The sequence below is a fragment of the Brassica napus genome, chromosome A4 (genome assembly GCF_020379485.1).
Source record: "Brassica napus cultivar Da-Ae chromosome A4, Da-Ae, whole genome shotgun sequence".
Classification (NCBI taxonomy): domain Eukaryota; kingdom Viridiplantae; phylum Streptophyta; class Magnoliopsida; order Brassicales; family Brassicaceae; genus Brassica; species Brassica napus.
The window spans coordinates 12,155,064-12,172,806 of NC_063437.1; the positions used below are offsets into that span (position 1 = coordinate 12,155,064).

General features: G+C 40.0%; 2 protein-coding genes, 1 non-coding gene and 1 pseudogene across 4 annotated transcripts; 2 read left to right on the top strand and 2 right to left on the bottom strand.

Moving 5' to 3' along the window:
* Positions 1-6,575: 6,575 nt before the first annotated feature.
* On the bottom strand, positions 6,576-8,395 carry LOC106420637 (annotated as a pseudogene).
* Positions 8,396-9,485: 1,090 nt separating this feature from the next.
* On the bottom strand, positions 9,486-11,008 carry LOC106420580 (UBP1-associated proteins 1B-like). Its single transcript, XM_013861441.3, has one exon. The coding sequence runs from the start codon at positions 10,817-10,819 to the stop codon at positions 9,596-9,598; it is 1,224 nt and encodes a 407-aa protein (XP_013716895.2). The 5' UTR covers positions 10,820-11,008; the 3' UTR covers positions 9,486-9,595.
* Positions 10,830-10,903, top strand: TRNAV-CAC. Its single transcript has one exon. It is a non-coding gene; the product is annotated as a tRNA-Val (tRNA).
* Positions 11,009-11,130: 122 nt separating the features above from the next.
* On the top strand, positions 11,131-13,498 carry LOC106420606. 2 transcript variants are annotated; one of them, XR_007339021.1, is made up of 8 exons: positions 11,131-11,477; positions 11,586-11,671; positions 11,738-11,884; positions 11,963-12,071; positions 12,159-12,282; positions 12,594-12,867; positions 12,948-13,181; positions 13,362-13,498. XR_007339021.1 is itself a non-coding variant. In XM_013861465.3 (7 exons), the coding sequence occupies exons 1-7, from the start codon at positions 11,186-11,188 to the stop codon at positions 13,053-13,055; spliced, it is 1,140 nt and encodes a 379-aa protein (XP_013716919.2). In that variant the 5' UTR covers positions 11,131-11,185; the 3' UTR covers positions 13,056-13,310. The 2 variants fall into 2 exon arrangements, 1 of the variants encoding a protein (XP_013716919.2); XM_013861465.3 differs by lacking the exon at positions 13,362-13,498 and having other exon boundaries at positions 12,948-13,310.
* The last annotated feature ends 4,245 nt before the right edge of the window (positions 13,499-17,743 follow it).

Here is a 17,743-nt window from a genome sequence, read left to right on the forward strand (position 1 = left end):
CTAAAAACGATTTGTCATGGAAGAAAGAAAATAATAAAGGCTAAAAAGTGTATTTTAAAAATTTATCGCGATCTTACTCTCTCTTTATGCACCTGAAGGAAGATAGTTTTTAGCCTCTTGTATTTTCTTATGCACCGGTGGGTGGCAAGTTTATTGCGTTGCTGGAGCTGAAGGTTTACATGGTGGAATGTGGTAGAAACTAGTGTATACAATCCGAGAGATCATGTGGTGAGGATGTTCTCTATGCTTATCATGACGGGACTATTGGTTTATTATCGGTATAGTGTATACGGTTTAGTTGTACATTTTAGATTCTATAACCGGTTTGTTCCGGATAAGCTGTTAACATGTATATAACGTGTGTTGCTCACACTTTATTCAATAACAGAAAAGGCATTTGCTTTACTCTCTCTCTCCTTTGTCATCTTGTGTTCTTATCTTCCATGAATGACGTAAGGAGATCTTCATCTTCTGTTCACCTCTGAAACACTAATATGGTATCAGAGCGTTGAGCTCAAGCTCAACATCGTTTCTTTCTGATCATTTTGAGCTCCGTTTTGCTCTGTTTCTTCAATCTCGGTTCTTTTGTCGTTTTGCTGCGTCGCTGCGATGGTGGTTAATCTCCGTCGTTCTCGCCGAACTGGTCGTTTCACACGTGCTGGCAGCTCGAATCCACAGCTTAACAGCCCCTCTCCCTCCGCTGGAACCATGGGTGCTTCGCTTGTTCCGGATCCGTTTGCCACCGTGATGAACCCAGATAGCGTTCACTCGCCGCTGTTTCTTCACCACGCCGATCATCCCGGGCTGTTGATTATCTCCATTACTTTGGATGGTTCCAACTACACCCAATGGTGCTCTGCGATGAAGATTGCTCTCGATGCGAAGAACAAGATCGCATTTGTTGACGGATCTCTTCCTCGTCCTGATTCCGCTACTCCTCTCTTTCGGATCTGGTCTCGTTGCAACAGCATGGTAAAATCTTGGCTTCTCAACTCGGTTTCTCCTCAAATCTATGGTAGTATTTTGTCTTTTGATGATGCCACAGAGATATGGGTTGATCTTCATAATCGCTTTCATAAGACAAACCTACCACGAACCTTTCAGTTGATTCAACAGATACAGGATCTCCGTCAGGGTTCTCTTGATCTATCTGGGTATTACACCACTCTCAAAACCCTTTGGGATAACTTGGATGGCACGGAATCACCTGAAACTTGTCTCTGCTGCAAGACAACGAGTTGTCTCAGTCAACGTGCTGCCAAAGCTAAGATCGAACGAGGCAGAATCATAAAGTTCTTGGCCGGTCTCAATGAGAAATATTCTATCATTCGTAGTCAGATTCTCATGAGAAAGCCTCTCCCTGACCTTGCTGAGATATGCAACATCTTAGACCAAGATGATAGTCAGCGCCAGTTCAACTCTGTCATTACTCCTACTGCCTTTCAAGTTAGTCATGGTGTCTCTCAGCCTTATGTGCTGCCTGCATCTTCTAACTCAGCCTTGTCTACTGATTCAAGCGCTTCTTCTCATGGTGCAGTGAATGCTTTTCAAAGGAAACCTGGAGCAGTTTGCTCTCACTGTGGAAACACTGGCCACATTGTTGACCGTTGTTACAAGCTTCATGGATACCCTGTTGGATGGAAGAAGGGGAAATGGAATACTGATAAACCTTCACAACAGAAACCTCCTGCTGTTGCAGCCAACGTTGCTGTCCAGGACTCTCCCTCTGTTGTTTCTGGTCTTGACAATCTCGTTGGAAAGCTGAACAAAGATCAAATTCAGAACTTTATTGCCTACTTCAGTTCTCAGCTTCAGCTCCAGCCTGATCATGGTGCTCCTTCTGCATCTCAGCCTACTGACCAGTCGGGTATATCCTTCTCCTCTTCAACATTCAGTTTTATTGGGATTCTCAATGTCACTAAATGTGCCACTGACAAGCACACATGGATCGTAGACTCTGGTGCAACTCACCATGTTTCTCATCAACGTGATGCTTTTCATACTCTTGACACTTCTGTTGAGCATTACGTGAATCTTCCCAATGGTTCCACACTCAAAGTTAGTGGAATCGGTCGGATCAATATCAATGACACTTTGACTCTGCAGAATGTTCTCTTTATTCCAGAATTCAGACTTAATCTTCTGAGTGTCAGTTCTTTAACTGACGACATTGGTGCTCAAGTGATCTTTGATTCTGGTTCTTTCACTATACAGGATCCTATCAGGGGATCGATGATTGGAAGAGGTAAAAGGATTGCAAAGCTGTACGTTCTGGATGCTGCTGATACAAGTCCTGCAGCTGCTGCTTCTTCTTCTTCATTTGCTAATAGTGTTGTTGATGCTTCTGTTTGGCATCAACGTTTTGGACACAGTTCTTTTGAGCGTATAGAACTTCTTTCTGATGTACTTGGATTTTCAAAGACAAAGAATAAAGGTTTAATGCATTGTGAAGTTTGTCATCGTGCTAAACAAAAGAAATTGTCTTATCACTTACATCCTAAGCTGTGTTCCAAGCCATTTGAACTTCTTCACATCGATGTCTGGGGGCCATTTTCAGAACCCACACAAGAAGGATTCAAATACTTTCTCACCATCGTTGACGATCACACACGCGTCACTTGGGTTTACCTTCTCAAGTTAAAGAGTGATGTTCTCACTGTCTTCCCGGACTTCATTCGAATGGTGGAGAAACAATATGACGCTCGCATCAAATCTGTTCGAGCTGATAATGCTCCTGAGCTACGTTTTGACGCTCTTTACAAGGAAAAGGGAATCATATCTTATCACTCCTGCCCTGAAACTCCTGAGCAGAACTCTGTCGTGGAGCGCAAGCATCAACACCTCCTTAACGTGGCAAGAGCACTACTTTTTCAGTCTGGAGTTCCTCTTAGTCACTGGGGAGATTGTGTGCTTACTGCTGTGTTCTTAATAAACAGAACACCCTCCTCTGTCATTGGTAACAAGACCCCTTTTGAAATGCTTACATCTACACTCCCAGATTATTCTAATCTCAAGACGTTTGGATGTCTTTGCTATGCTAGCACATCTCCTAAGGGTCGTCACAAATTTCAAGATAGAGCACGAGCTTGTGTCTTCCTTGGTTATCCATCGGGTTATAAAGGCTACAAGCTTCTTGATATTCAGAGTCATACAGTGTTTATCTCTCGGAATGTGGTCTTCCATGAGAACCTCTTTCCCTTTCTTCAGTCTATTCCTACTGCAGGTCAAGCTGAGTTCTTCCCTCAGTTGTATACTGATAATGCTGGAGTAAACACGCCAAGCTCTTCTACTGATGGTCCTTCCTTGGCTACTGATACGCAATCTTCTACACGCCGTGTTTCTAAAACCCCGCGTTACCTGCAAGATTATGATTGCAACTCTGTTAACTCCTGCACCGAGCATCCTATTTCAAGCTTTCTCTCTTATGAGGGTCTCTCTGATCCTTATCGGATTTTCATCAATGCTGTCAATAGCATTCCTGAACCAAGAAACTTTGCTCAAGCATGCAAGTTAAAGGAATGGTGTGATGCTATGGGAATTGAGATCACTGCCTTGGAAGAGAACAATACTTGGTTGGTATGTTCACTACCCGAAGGAAAACGAGCAGTTGGTTGCAAGTGGGTGTTTAAGGTTAAACTGAATGCAGATGGTACACTAGAACGCTACAAAGCAAGACTTGTTGCAAAGGGCTATACTCAACAAGAAGGAATTGATTACGTCGAAACTTTCTCTCCCGTTGCCAAGCTCTCTACTGTCAAATTGCTTCTTGCCGTCGCTGCTGCAAAGAATTGGTCCCTTTCTCAACTTGATATTTCAAACGCTTTCCTCAACGGTGACTTAGACGAAGAGATTTACATGTCTCTACCTCCGGGATACTCACCAAGACAGGGGGAATCTTTCCCTCCTAATGTCGTTTGCAAATTAAAGAAGTCGCTTTATGGTCTCAAACAAGCTTCACGCCAATGGTTCCTGAAGTTTTCTGAGACATTGTTACAGTTGGGTTTCAAAGTGTCTTCGGGTGATCATACTCTCTTCCTTAAACACTCAGGAAATGCTTACATGGCCGTCTTGGTTTACGTCGACGACATCATCATTGCTAGTAGCTGTGATAAGGCCACAGAGTTACTCAAAACAGCTCTTCATGCCTCTTTCAAACTGCGTGATCTAGGCACTCTACGCTATTTTCTTGGCCTGGAGATTGCTCGATCATCAGCAGGCATCTCTGTATGCCAGCGCAAGTATATACTTGACTTGCTAACTGATACTGGTCTACTTGGCTGTAAGCCTTCTTCTATCCCTATGGACCCGAGTGTTAAGTTGTCCATTGAAGACGGTGAGCTTTTACCAAGTGCAGAAATGTATCGTCGGCTTGTTGGCAAACTTCTCTACCTAACCTTTACCCGGCCAGATATTACCTTTGCAGTTCACAAACTCTGTCAGTTCACTTCCTCTCCTCGAGCTCCACATCTCCAAGCAGCTTACAAAGTCCTACATTACCTCAAAGGCACAGTTGGTTTGGGCCTCTTCTACTCCGCTAGTTCGGACTTGAAGCTCTCTGCTTTTGCTGATGCTGATTGGGGTTCATGCCCTGATACTCGCCAGAGCGTGTCTGGTCTATGCGTTTTTGTTGGATCTTCTCTCATTACTTGGAAGTCTAATAAGCAAGACACTGTCTCTAGCTCCTCCGCTGAGTCAGAGTATCGTGCAATGTCTGAAGCAGTTAAAGAGATGATCTGGTTTCGAAATATGATGGAGGATCTTTGGATAGAGACTCGGGAAGCTGCGCCTCTATATTGTGACAACACTGCTGCCATACATATAGCTAACAATGCTGTCTTTCATGAAAGGACTAAACATGTGGAGCGTGATTGTCATATTGTTCGAGAATGGGTGAAGAAAGGTCTAGTGAGAACTCTTCATGTCAGGACAGCGAATCAACTCGCCGATATTCTTACTAAACCTCTGTATCCTTCTTCTTTTCGACATCTTATGAGCAAGATGGAGTTCATTAACATATATGCTCCATCTTGAGGGGGAATATTGGTTTATTATCGGTATAGTGTATACGGTTTAGTTGTACATTTTAGATTCTATAACCGGTTTGTTCCGGATAAGCTGTTAACATGTATATAACGTGTGTTGCTCACACTTTATTCAATAACAGAAAAGGCATTTGCTTTACTCTCTCTCTCCTTTGTCATCTTGTGTTCTTATCTTCCATGAATGACGTAAGGAGATCTTCATCTTCTGTTCACCTCTGAAACACTAATAGGGACTTTGCGTGATGTTGGTTTACACAAATCTCAACGTTTGGAGAATCGGTTATTAAGTGTTTTTCTTTCTTTTATCCGCACTCTAAAGTGTTTATCAAATTCGATTGGACAACTGATAACAACTGTAATTAAGACGAGTGCAGAGATGTTCTTGATCGCGTTGGAGAAAGGTTTTGTGGAACAATCGACTTTGTCTGTGTTATGATCGTAACTCCTTTTCTATCAAAAGAGAGCTAAGGTCACACAGAGTTCGATTAACGAATATTCTGCTAAGAGTAAGACACTGAATTAGATGAGCAATAGGCTTGTCTATCAAACTGAGTCGGACAAAAATTAAACCGAATGAAAAAAAGGAAAACATACAAACAAAAATCTATAAAAGAAAATACTGACTTGATGTTAAATATCAGGAAATACGAAATGAAACAGAAAAAAAAACGGAGATAGAAGAAAGAAATTCCAGACTTGCATGTTTATCATTCTCATGCTCAGCTCACATCATCTGCAAAGTACGGAGCTGAAGAAAACAAACCAAACATAACTTTCCTGATATTGGCCTTTAGATAATATAAAACGTATATATTTCATGAAATTAACAATATTATTACATGATTAGATGAGAAATGATTGTATCAATCTGAATATATGTGGTATAACCATAAAATAATTCTCTTGAATCAAATACAACTAAGAAAAATAAAAAAAAAATTGGAAAGTGAAACTTTGAAAATATTTTTAAAACTGCAAACTTTGTAAAACTTCTACCACAAAAAAAGTCTGGGGGGGGAATTGAAAAATTTGAATTGGCGCCCAAACAAAAAACCCATAAGTTAGAATCTCTCGCCCCTCTCTATCTTCTTTGGTTCATTTCATTTACTTCTCTTCTCAAGGGTTCTCTCTCCATCTCTCTCTCCTCTTGCATCACGAACTGAGATCTAAGAATTCGCGTCATGGATCTATGGGAGGAGAAAATGAACAAGAGGGAGAAGATGAATGAACACTTCGACATAATTTGGTACGTAACCGATGTCCACTACGGGATTCTAAACCGTTGCCTATGTAGTGAACGAGTCATCGACGAGGTCTCTCTAAAACCAAAGTATCCAACATATTTTGATACTTTTCCTGGGAATATATATTTCACCTGCAAGGACTTCGAGGTAATCTGTCTAATTTTAATTAATTTTAGATTTTGTTCCATTAGAGCGGATATAACAAAATTCTGAGTTTTACTTGCAGAACGACGGCCTCCAATTTTGCCCTATGTTACATGGAAACGGAAGCGGGTACGTGGAAGCGGAAACGTAAAGAAGCGTAAACAGGAACAATACCCAATTTTCATGGTCAAAAAAAGGAAATTAAAGAGACAAACATCAAAACTAAATTAAAACCAGAACTAGAGAGACTACAAACATGTGTGAGAAACATCAAATACCAAAACCAAAACCAAATACCAGAACCAAAACCAGATGAGCGAAGGAGCATAGTGAGCGATTGGATCACATCAGATTGTAAAACTTAATTAGTGCAACACTAAAACCAAATAAACCAATTATATGAAAAATATGCATCTGAATGAAAACAAAGCTCATCAACTTTCATCCCCACCATCACCGACCTTACACAGCCAATAAAAGAAAGTAAAATAAAAATGTCACAAAAAAACTATATAACCAGAAACTACAAATAAATAAATGAAACCAAAACTATTAAAAATGAAGAAAATAAAGAAAACGATGTCACAGTGACAAATCACCTAATCAAAACTTGAAAATAGTCCAAGTGAGATTGATTAAATTAAAGGCCACTGATGACAATTTTAGGTATTAATTCTTGTACCAGTTCCACCTAGAAATACCCTTTCTTCTGCTTTGAGGCCATCACATTAACAAGTATACGGATTCAGAGTCATCTTTTTGATACTACCATACCAAAAAGCCTTATAACATATATATGAATATTTATTACGGAGCTATTAAGAATCAGATTCATGAAACATGAATATTGATTACGAATCATGCAACATTCTATCTGCTTAAGAAGCCTAATCTAAGCACGCGTTACGAGCCATGTAATAATATATGTTAATCCAAAGACATTTAAACCATAATATGAGCACATGCATACATTGCTATAAAACACTAAAGGTTACAAGTGAGGGTACCATGAAAAGTTTGAGTAGACATGGAAGGAGCCACCAGCATCAGAATCTTTACTATTCCCCGGTCAGACCAAATCAGGATAAGCACTAGGCAGACACTGACCTCTAAAGTAAGACCCGATACCTCCTGATATACCAACACCTGCTTGCTCACCCATCTGACTCAACGCACTAGCCCACATGGGATGCATGTAGCCTCCACCTGCTGCTGCCAATGCTGGATTCCTTATAATTCCACCTCCATAAACAGGACGGTATTGGTTCCCTAACATAAACAGGGTAAACATATGTTGCCCTTGCAACTGCTGACAGTCCCTGATTATCCGTCGAACCAAAGCCCGGACCCGTCTGGCACGTCGCAGTTGTATTAAGAATCAATCCTTTTCTGAGGCTCCTTAAGAGCCTCTTTAGCCCCTTTCCTCGTCTTGAACCTTTAGCTTTACCCGTGTTCTTATCTATAACCACGGTGCACTCCTCAATCTCGCCGTATCCTTGGACGACACCGAGAAGAGTACCTCGCGTGTGGTCTCCCATGGAAGTCCGTAAGCTTGACGTGGAAATTGAATATGGAGTTGAGGATTCAGGTTCTTGTTGATCTCACGAATTTGAGCTTATTAGATTTGTCTAGGGTTTTCGCCATTGCAGAATTACAGAACAGAGTCCTAAGTTAGTTACTATTTCAGTTTGTCGGGTAATGAGTTTGATGCATCTATCGCGCGTTTGAGATGAAACTTGCGGTTCGATGTTAAATTTAGCAGCCAATAGTGATTTGTGACTGCTATACTTTTTAGTATGTGTCGAATGTCGATGGTTCTATACGGGTCAGACCCGGTGATCCGAGGTGCAGATAGTTAAAACTTAAAAAAAAAAAGGTCTTTATGAAAGAAAGTAAAATCTCAATTTCAATTTCCAGCGAGTGGCAGGCAATCACACAAAACCATGTACTGATCAGTGAAGACATGTCTGCATAAAGACGTAATCTTCTTGGACCAGTGAGGGTTCTGTGTCATCAGATCCTCAGAGCACCACTAGAAAGAAGAAAAAACAAATCCTTCTCTCTCACAAATAAGTATAGGAAAAATTCACTGTTGAAAAGAAATGATGGAAAAACCAAACCAAAGCTGATTCTACTGAACAAAACCATAGGTGGGTTTCGCATGGACAGCTGCAGAGAAAACATTAGAGATGAAGAAACAATAGAAAACCTAAAACAAGATTGATCCTCTAAAAACACAAGGATTGGCATCGGTCATAAATCTGTAAACTCTAGATATTGATGCTCAACCAGAGTTATACTCTCTACTGTCCAAGAGCGAGTAAACTGGGTACATGGACCAACGAACCAAAACCATCTTCAATCGTAGGCAAGAAAACTTTGAAACACAGATACAAAAGCAATCTCAGCCAAAGGCAAAAAGAAAAAAGAGTGCGAGTGATCAAAGAAAGTAGTGCATAAAACCTTTGCTTGAAAAGAAAAAAAATCAATGCTTGATAGATAGCAAAACTTATTCCCAGAAAAATCAAAAGGAATCTTTCAAAAGAATCTTGAAAAACTAAAGAAAGATACGATTTAAAACGAAACTAAGAGAAACGATTTAAAACAAGAACGTTATACCATCACGTCCGTTCCTACAAACGGGTCTCAAGACAACTGCAGATTAAGATACAGACTTTTAGCAGCTATGACATTTAGCATGACCCTTTGCAGCTATAGAAACCAGACCTTTGATGGTATAACGTAAAACACACAAGAGAAAATTCCATACACGAAGCCACAGAAAAAAAAGAATCCGAAACCCAGCAGCTTGTTTGGTAGTGGAAAAGAATATACAAGAACCAAAAGGGAAAACAGAAGGTAGCAAACAACTTCAAAACCACTAACTTCAAAGCGATCTTTTCCAATAAGAACAAAGCAGAACACAGTGTTAAAGAGCAAGAGACAATATGCATTTAAGCACATATCTCCCTCACAATAAGTCATATGGGGATAAACACTTGTTGATAAGACAGAACACGAAACCAAGATTGAAACACTAATGTAGAAGATAAAGAAACGCAAAACAACTCCGGCAATTCCCAAAATATCAAGTACCCACAGAAAGGCAGCAACCAGACTAGTCATTAAAAATCTAATCAAACAAGAAGACAGCATTAAATATCTTTATCTGAGATACCAAGCACGTTCACCATCAAAACTAGGACCAACACCATTACCCTCACCACCATACTGCCCCGCCATCCCCATATGGTTCGCCGGCCCATGGGTCATCATACCCGGCCCAAACATAGGAAAGTTCGGTACACCCGGACCCATCTGATTACCCATAAAATACATTGGATTAAAACCAGGAGGAGCGTGACCATGTCCGTAAAACGGCATGTTCTGTCCACCATACATCTGCGGCACATTCTTGTGTCCCTTATCGAGACCATAACCCAAATCCAAACCCGGCGGAGGCCCTGGCAAAACCACCTCACTCTGAGTCAAATCAATCTTAACCGACTCAACCGGCTCCCTCGCCTTCCCAGCGCCAGCCGGTTTAGCCGCGGCTAAGTTACAGCTCACGGTTCGGTTAAACATCCTCTTCTCGGGATTCCTCAGCGCCTCCCTGCACCCTTTACGCGTCTTGAACATGACGAAGCCGTAGCCTTTGGCTCTCCCCGTGTCCTTGTCCATCACGACGGAGCACTCCTCGATCTCCCCGTAGACCTCGAAGGCCGCCTTGAGAGTCTCGTGCGTCGTGTCCCACCCGAGGCCGCGGACGAAGATGTTCCGCTTGGAGCTGTCTAGCTCGGCGGACTCGAGGACGGCGGAGATGAGGCGGGAGCCCTTTTCGGCGGTTTTGTGGATGAGGTTGACGAGCTCTTCCTTGGTGTAGGTTTCGAGGAGGTGCTTGAGGTCTTCCTTGTCGAACTCGGAGTCAGAATCGGACTCGTTTGTAGTGGTGGTGGTGGTGATAGGGATCTTAATTGGATGAGAATCATCGGGAGGGACGGTTACAGTCTCTTCGGATTCGGATTCGGATTCAGTTGGTTTCTTGTGTTTCTTCGATTTCTTGAGTGGTTTTTCTTCGACGACTTGGAGTTTCTTCGACTTCTTCTTTGGTTTCTTCTCGGGTTTCTCGGCCGCTTTGGATTTGGATTTGTGCTTCTTAGAGATCTTCTTCTCCCTCACCGCGAGTTCTTCAGCCTCGCGGCGCTTTCTCTCCTTTTTCTCTTTCTTCTCCTTTTTCTCCCTCTTCTCCTTCTTGCGATCTTCTCTATCTTTCGCCATTGTTGACGGCAGTGGGGGGGGGACAAAACCCTGGAGAAAGTAACTCCCTTTTAAATAGGTTGCCATGGAAACACTATACACATTTGTATAAATACAGTAAGTTAAAATCATGAACAAAAGCGTCTGGGTGGTGTAGTCGGTTATCACGCTAGTCTCACACACTAGAGGTCCCCGGTTCGAACCCGGGCTCAGACATTTAGTTTTTATTTTTTTTAATTCTTCATGTTTATAGTTCAAAGGTTTCCAAAATTCGTCTTATACGGTCCCAAATGTCTTTACTTATCTTATATATAAGCCCAGTTATTATTTTAATGGTCCACAAGCACGCAGCCGGGCCAAGACGATTCTAATTAGAATTCTTTTTGAAGTAACCAAAAAAATTATTTAAAAGGTTATCCAAAATCCTAACACTTAATTACGATAATCTTCATCTTGTAATAATTAACTAATGTGATCTAGAAGGGCAAAAATGTCAATATGGTACTTTCTGCCGGCGTAGAACCGGTGCCGAGTCATCATCTCACAATTACTTCTTCTCTAACGGCAACCAAAAACAAAAAAAGGTCGAGAGCGAAATCGGATCGGAGCTCTCTTTTCTCTCGCGCTCTCTCTCTCTCTGGGTGTTGGTGGGGATTCGAAATTCAGATGGCGGACGAGCTGGAGTTGTCGCCGTTAGTTCCGCCGTCGCCGATGGTGGATCCTTCCGAGATCGATCTCGAAGCGGGACATGGCGAGCAAACTCAGTGCCGAATCTGCCTTGAGACTGATGGTAACCCCTAGTTTCGCTTCTCCTTTTAATGGGGGTTTTTGCTAGTGATCGATGCTTGGTTAAGTTGTGCAAGCTACTTGTTGCTCAATTTTGTTAATGTTGTGTCAGGTAGGGATTTCATTGCCCCTTGCAAATGCAAAGGAACTTCAAAGTATGTTCATCGTGATTGCTTGGATCACTGGCGAGCTATAAAGGTACTTCCTTTTCTTTTAGAGGTCTTGTTTAGTCAGTATATCAGGGTAAACTTATTTGCATTTCAGGAAGGCTTTGCGTTTGCACACTGCACTACTTGCAAGGCTCCCTATTATCTCAGAGTTCATGGCGCTGGTGATACGAAATGGAGGACACTGAAGTTTCGCTTCTTTGTTACTCGTGACATTTTATCCATCTTTCTTGCTGTTCAGCTTGTAATCTTTTTCACTTCTCATCTCTCTCTGCTTTTCTTTTCATTTTGGTAATTCTCAGACTTTCATCTTCTCTCTCAGGTAATTGCTGCATTGGCCTACATTGTCTATTTCATTGATAGTTACCAGCAATCATGGCTTCGTCATATTTGGGGTTTTGACAGTGAGGTCACCTTTTATTACATGTGTGGTATGATCCCAAACTCTCCTCTTTGATAATATAAGGATATGCCAATTGATTCATTTATTTACATGAGGGTGTTTGTTTTTGTCTCAGGAGCTTTATTATTCTTTGCTCTGTTGGGTCTATCTGGATGCTTCATAACTTGCTACGACCGCAGAGTTCGCAATGACTTAGCTCAGCCTTGCCGTGAATTGTGTCTCTGCTGCTGTCAACCTGGGTATAACCCATTCATTCATACTTCTTACTATTTATTGTTCCTTATTTGAAAAAAAAAAAGACAAATTTATATGTATCCTAGAACTGTTCCTTAGTTAGTCACACGATAGAGTTGTGTTAGAGATAACTTAACTGAATATTGAGGGTTTTTGCTTTTCTCGGGTTCTTGGATGATATCTCTGTATAGACAAGCCATACCAATAGTATATTTGTAGTAAAACTAGAGAACTTGGTGGATAATAAGAATAGGCAATAGATAGATAATCTTCCGGTCCGTGTTGACTTTACCCATTTATTGAAACTTATATGCAGGATATGCGCAGACTGTCATCTACCAGGAACTATTTGCATGTGGGCAGATTGCACCGCATGTACCGAAGGATGTGCAAGTGCAGTTAGTGAATGTGGTGGCTGCCTTGGAGGTGCAGGGGAAGCTGGATTGCCATTGATCTTCATAATGACATTAGTAGTTCTCGGTTTATTTACGGTTATAGGTATATTCTACAGCGTATTGGTTGCAACCATGGTTGGTCAACGTATTTGGCAGCGCCATTACCACATTCTCGCCAAAAGAATGTTAACAAAGGTGAGATTTCTTTTTTTTATATTACCTTCTTCATTGGTTCTGTGAGCATGTTTTTATTTTTTTGATTTTGGGATTTGTAGGAGTATGTGGTTGAGGATGTAGATGGGGAAATGACGGGATCTGATTGGTCGCCACCGGTTTTACCGTCTGAGCATGTCCAGCAGCTGAAGACGCTTGGCCTGCTATGAAAGCCATTATAGCTTTGTTGTCATAGATGTTTCAACTGCTCACAGGGAAATTTATCTGACCAAGTGGTGAGAGAGAACTCAGATTAGAAAGATTATGAATGTTAAAAAGTTTAGAGATGCGTCTTGTTTGTAAAGAAAGGCTCGAACTTTAGAGTCAGAGACCTCTCTCCCGTTGACGAATTGAACTTTTGAGTTGCATGTTTGCTCCTAATGTTTTCTGTAGAGGTAAATAATAATATACATGTGTTGTTTTTTCTTGGGATTACTACTAGTCTATTTATCACCGACTCACACGTAAGCCGTCAGTACGAAGTGTTTGTGATAGGAGTAAAGTACTGCACGCTGTGTTACAAACCTCCGAACACGGTATCTCTCCGTGGCTGAGCCCAGACCACTAAAGAGTGTCTTTAGAGTCCACTAGACAAACTTCATAAAAGTCCAAACACAATAGACTCGTACTACAAGTACTTATGCTCTATAAAGTCGACTCATAACGATCGTAACTGTAATCCTAACGGTCTAACTAACTCCCAACGGTCAGTGCCACATCAGCTGAGTCGCTAACGGTTTCTCCTTTCTTCTCAAGCTCAGCTTCCTCTTCTTTCTTATCATCTTTGCTTCTCAACCTCTTCCTTATATTACACCTCCAAGGCTTATCAATACATCCCTCGCTAAAATTGAATTTGTCCCCAAGTAAGCTCTCATGACCTCTCGTGAACCGGTAAGCTCTTCCAGTGAACTAAAGCCTCTAGATGACCTTCCTCATCATAGAGAGAGCTTACTAACTGTTCTGGCTGTAAGATAAACCTCTCCGACTCCTCAGATAAGACTGATAATTTAAAACTATGTGATCTCATCCTACCACAGGCTTCAGTTGGGACACGTGAAATACTGGAAGAAATACGGTATGCTACTGAACCAATACGCTCTATTGCCGGAAAAGGACCATAATATTTTGTTGCAAGCTTTTGGCAAAAGGTCTTGGTGAGAGACGTTTGACGGTAAGGCCGTAGCCTAAGAAAAACCAAAGATCCAATAATAAATTGTAAATACCGTTGATGCTTATCACCAATAAATTATAAATACCATTCTTCGTTGCCGCCTGAGCCCTTAGTAAATGATCCTTTGCATCACATAACATAGTATCTCTGTTTTTTAGCATCTCTTCAAGCTCAAACTTACTGTTGGAACCATGTTCAAACCTCAACAACTCCGGGATCTCTTCTGTATACCAACTTGAATAGGGACGTCTGTATGGAAGAATGGTATTAACAATTGTACCAGTACTAGGCATGGGCATTTTACCCGGACCCGAAGACCCGACCCGAAAAATCTCGGTTCGGATAGGAACCAAACCAATTTTTTTTTATCTTATTGGGTATTGTTGTTGAGGACCCGTGGGTCTGGGACCCCCGATCTGAATCCGAGACCCGATGAGGTACCCGAAACTTCTAGTATATATTAGTATATCTGGGTGTTTCAGTATATTTTTGGTATTATGGGTATTTTTTTAAGTTTCAGTTTGGATTTTCGGGTATGGTTTGGGTCTCGGGTAAAATTTTAGATTTTTCAAAAATAAATTCGGATAATCAGATAAAACTTCAGGTATTTTCATTTCTTCGGGATCAGATTGAAGGTAAAATTTTAGATATTTTTTGGATATTTAAATATTTTCAAGTTTTTTTTGTGTTTTTCGATATTTTTTGGGTCGGACCCAAAGGTCACAAACCGAACCGGAACCGAACTGAATCTGAACCGACAAATTCTAAATACCCTATTGGATCCAACTATCTAAGACCCGAATCGAACCGGACCATGATCCAAACCGAATTCTAATTATCCTATTGGGTCTAAATATCTAAGACCCGAAGGATCCAGACTTGACAAGACCCGACTAGAATCCGACCCGAGGATCCGAATGCCCAGACCTAACCAGTACCCAGCCCATGATAAGAAATGATGGCATTGCTTGGGGTGTGTCGAGGTAAAGCATCTCAAATAAGACTCCAAGCAATGGTTAAGGAATTATGTATGAACATCGCTTTGGGGGTGATAAGTTGTATTGAACATAAGTTTTGTCCCTGCCAAACGGAAACATTCCTGCTAAAACTTACTCAGAAACACTTTGTCTCTATCTGAGATGGAGCTTGGATATCCATGCAATTGTACGATCTCTTTCACGAATACAGCTGCTACTGTTGACGTTGTAAACGGATGTTTTAAATTCAAGAAATGCCCATATTTACTGAGTATATCCATGACTACCAAAATCACATCCATTCCCTCAGATTTCGTAATTTCTCAATAAAATCCATAGACAATTCTGGCCATATTTGTGTTAGCAATGGTATGGGTTTAGTATCCAGCTAGATTAAGTGTTGAGTACTTGTGGATTTGGCAAATCATGCATTCAGAAACGTATTTACAAACATATTCCTTTAACTTTGGCCAATGGAATATATGTTGGATTCATTTAGTAGTCTTCAAAAATCCAGCATGCCCACCCATTACTCCATCATAATATTCACTCAAGATGGAATAAATTTAGAGGATCTCGAAATAACCAGTCTGTGTTTGTAAAACAGGCAGCCACTAATCACATAATATCATTAACTATGTTCTGTTCCTATTGTCATCTCATACTTTGTAATTCCTCATCCTTATCTACTTCCTCAAAAAAATATTCTGCATTTGGAGATTAAAGGTAACCGTGATAGCACCTAACATGACATCTTTCTTCTCTTTTGTTTCCAATACAAAGACCGTCTGCTACCTTATTGTCTACTCTTTTTGTATATGATTTCTAAATCATAATCCAACAGCTTAGTTAACCATTTCTGACAATTTACTGATACATCCCTTTGTTCCATAAAAAATTCAAACGTGTTGGTCTGTATGTATCATAAGGTAGTGCTTCCATTTCTGTACAGCTAAAACAATGGCCATTAGCTCTCTCTCTCTCATAGATAGGTTTCAGTTGCTATTTGTTTGAGAGACTTTGGCTAAAGTATGCTATTGGTTTATAATGCTACATTAATACGCTTCCAATCCATAACCAGACGCATCTGCCTCTATGATGAACTTATCTCGAAAATCTGATTAAGTCAGAACTGGTGCTGAAGCCATTGCTCGTTTCAGATTGTCAAACACCAACTGAGTCTGCTGATTCCACACAAATATGTCAGTCTTCAACAAGTCTGTTAATGACCTTGCAATAGAACCGTATGATTTCATAAAACGTATGTAATACTCAGCCAGACCCAAGAAGCTGCAGAGTTCTTTCACAAATTTTGGAGTTGGCCAAGCTGTCATGACCGTTGAGACTCCTTCTTTTGAAATTATGTGGCTTAAGTAATCCACATGACTCTGTCCAAAAAGGCACTTCTTTCGATTTGTGAATAGAGTATGTTTTTGAAGTAACTGCAACACTTGTCTCAGATGCTCTTCTTGCTCATCTACTAATTTACTGTACACTAATATATCAACGAAGAACACTACCACAAACTTCACAAAAATGTCTTGAATACATCATTCATTAGTGCTTAACTGAATTTTCATCTAGCTTATGTTCTTCATTGAATTATATTCAACGAAACTCATATATGATTTATATTTGTATAAAACTGATAAAACATTAGTATATAGTAAATTGGAATATCAACCAATATAAAATTTAGTAATACCAATAAAAAATTGGTAGATATGATACTACTAGACTGTGCTTTAAATAAAAACTCAAATTGTTTCAAAATGGTCAAAAATAGTGAAACTATATTGTGAAACTGACAAAAATGGTATATTCTTCATCACCAACAATATTTATTGAATTGCTTGGCTGATAGATTTCTAAAATTGTAAATGATTTTTGTCTTTTCCACTCTCCCTACTTCTTTTATTTCAATATCATGATTTCCTTAATACTATAAGTTAGAAATTAAAACACTAGAAATCTGTCAATTTATTTCATTTGTGTGGCCTTTACGGTCAACCAGGGACAAATTGTCCCCTGCTCTCTTTTATTAGATCCAAACTCTTTGCTCGTAAGTTACTCATCAAGGAACAAACTTTTAAAATTTGGTCATATGAATTAAATTCTTTTATTAAAAAACTTATAAGTTTGGTCATATAATTAAATTCTTTTATTAAACAATCATATGCATATAACTTCATTTGTAACTCAAAAGTATATACTGATACGATCTCAAATTGCCAGTATGTTAAACGTTTTAGTACAGATAAATGTTTTGAGTTAAAAGAAGTATTACAGAGCTAAGCTTTTTAACGTCATTTCCTTAAATACTCTATCACAGAACCACTAATTATGTTTTCGAAAATGATAAGCATTTATTTAACCAAACTAATGAAATGCACCTAATTTATAAATCGAAAGTGCTCGCCTTTTATTCTTACCAGTTAATCAACATAAAAGAAATACACTAACTAGTATAAGTTGAAACCACTCAAGCACCAATATACAATTGAAGTCAATTCATCATAGCATTTCTCTGACAGCATATTAGCACTAACACAGACTTAAATAAGTTATCGCATCATCATATATCTATGTATATATATATGTGCGTGTGTGTATATGTTTATAAGCTTATTTAGAAGTAATACACATAACGAAAAGTTCAAAAAAAAACATGCATGGATGCATAAATAATTATATAAAATTTATTCTATAT

What these genes read in the sequence shown, in the direction of transcription:
- LOC106420580 (XM_013861441.3), bottom strand. Translation starts at nt 10,819, where the DNA reads ATGATTTTAACTTACTGTATTTATACAAATGTGTATAGTGTTTCCATG.
- LOC106420606 (XM_013861465.3), top strand. Translation starts at nt 11,186, where the DNA reads ATGGTACTTTCTGCCGGCGTAGAACCGGTGCCGAGTCATCATCTCACA. An exon ending in AATCTGCCTTGAGACTGATG is followed by an intron (nt 11,478 to 11,585) that starts GTAACCCCTAGT and finishes ATGTTGTGTCAG; the next exon opens with GTAGGGATTTCATTGCCCCT. An exon ending in TCTTTCTTGCTGTTCAGCTT is followed by an intron (nt 11,885 to 11,962) that starts GTAATCTTTTTC and finishes CTTCTCTCTCAG; the next exon opens with GTAATTGCTGCATTGGCCTA.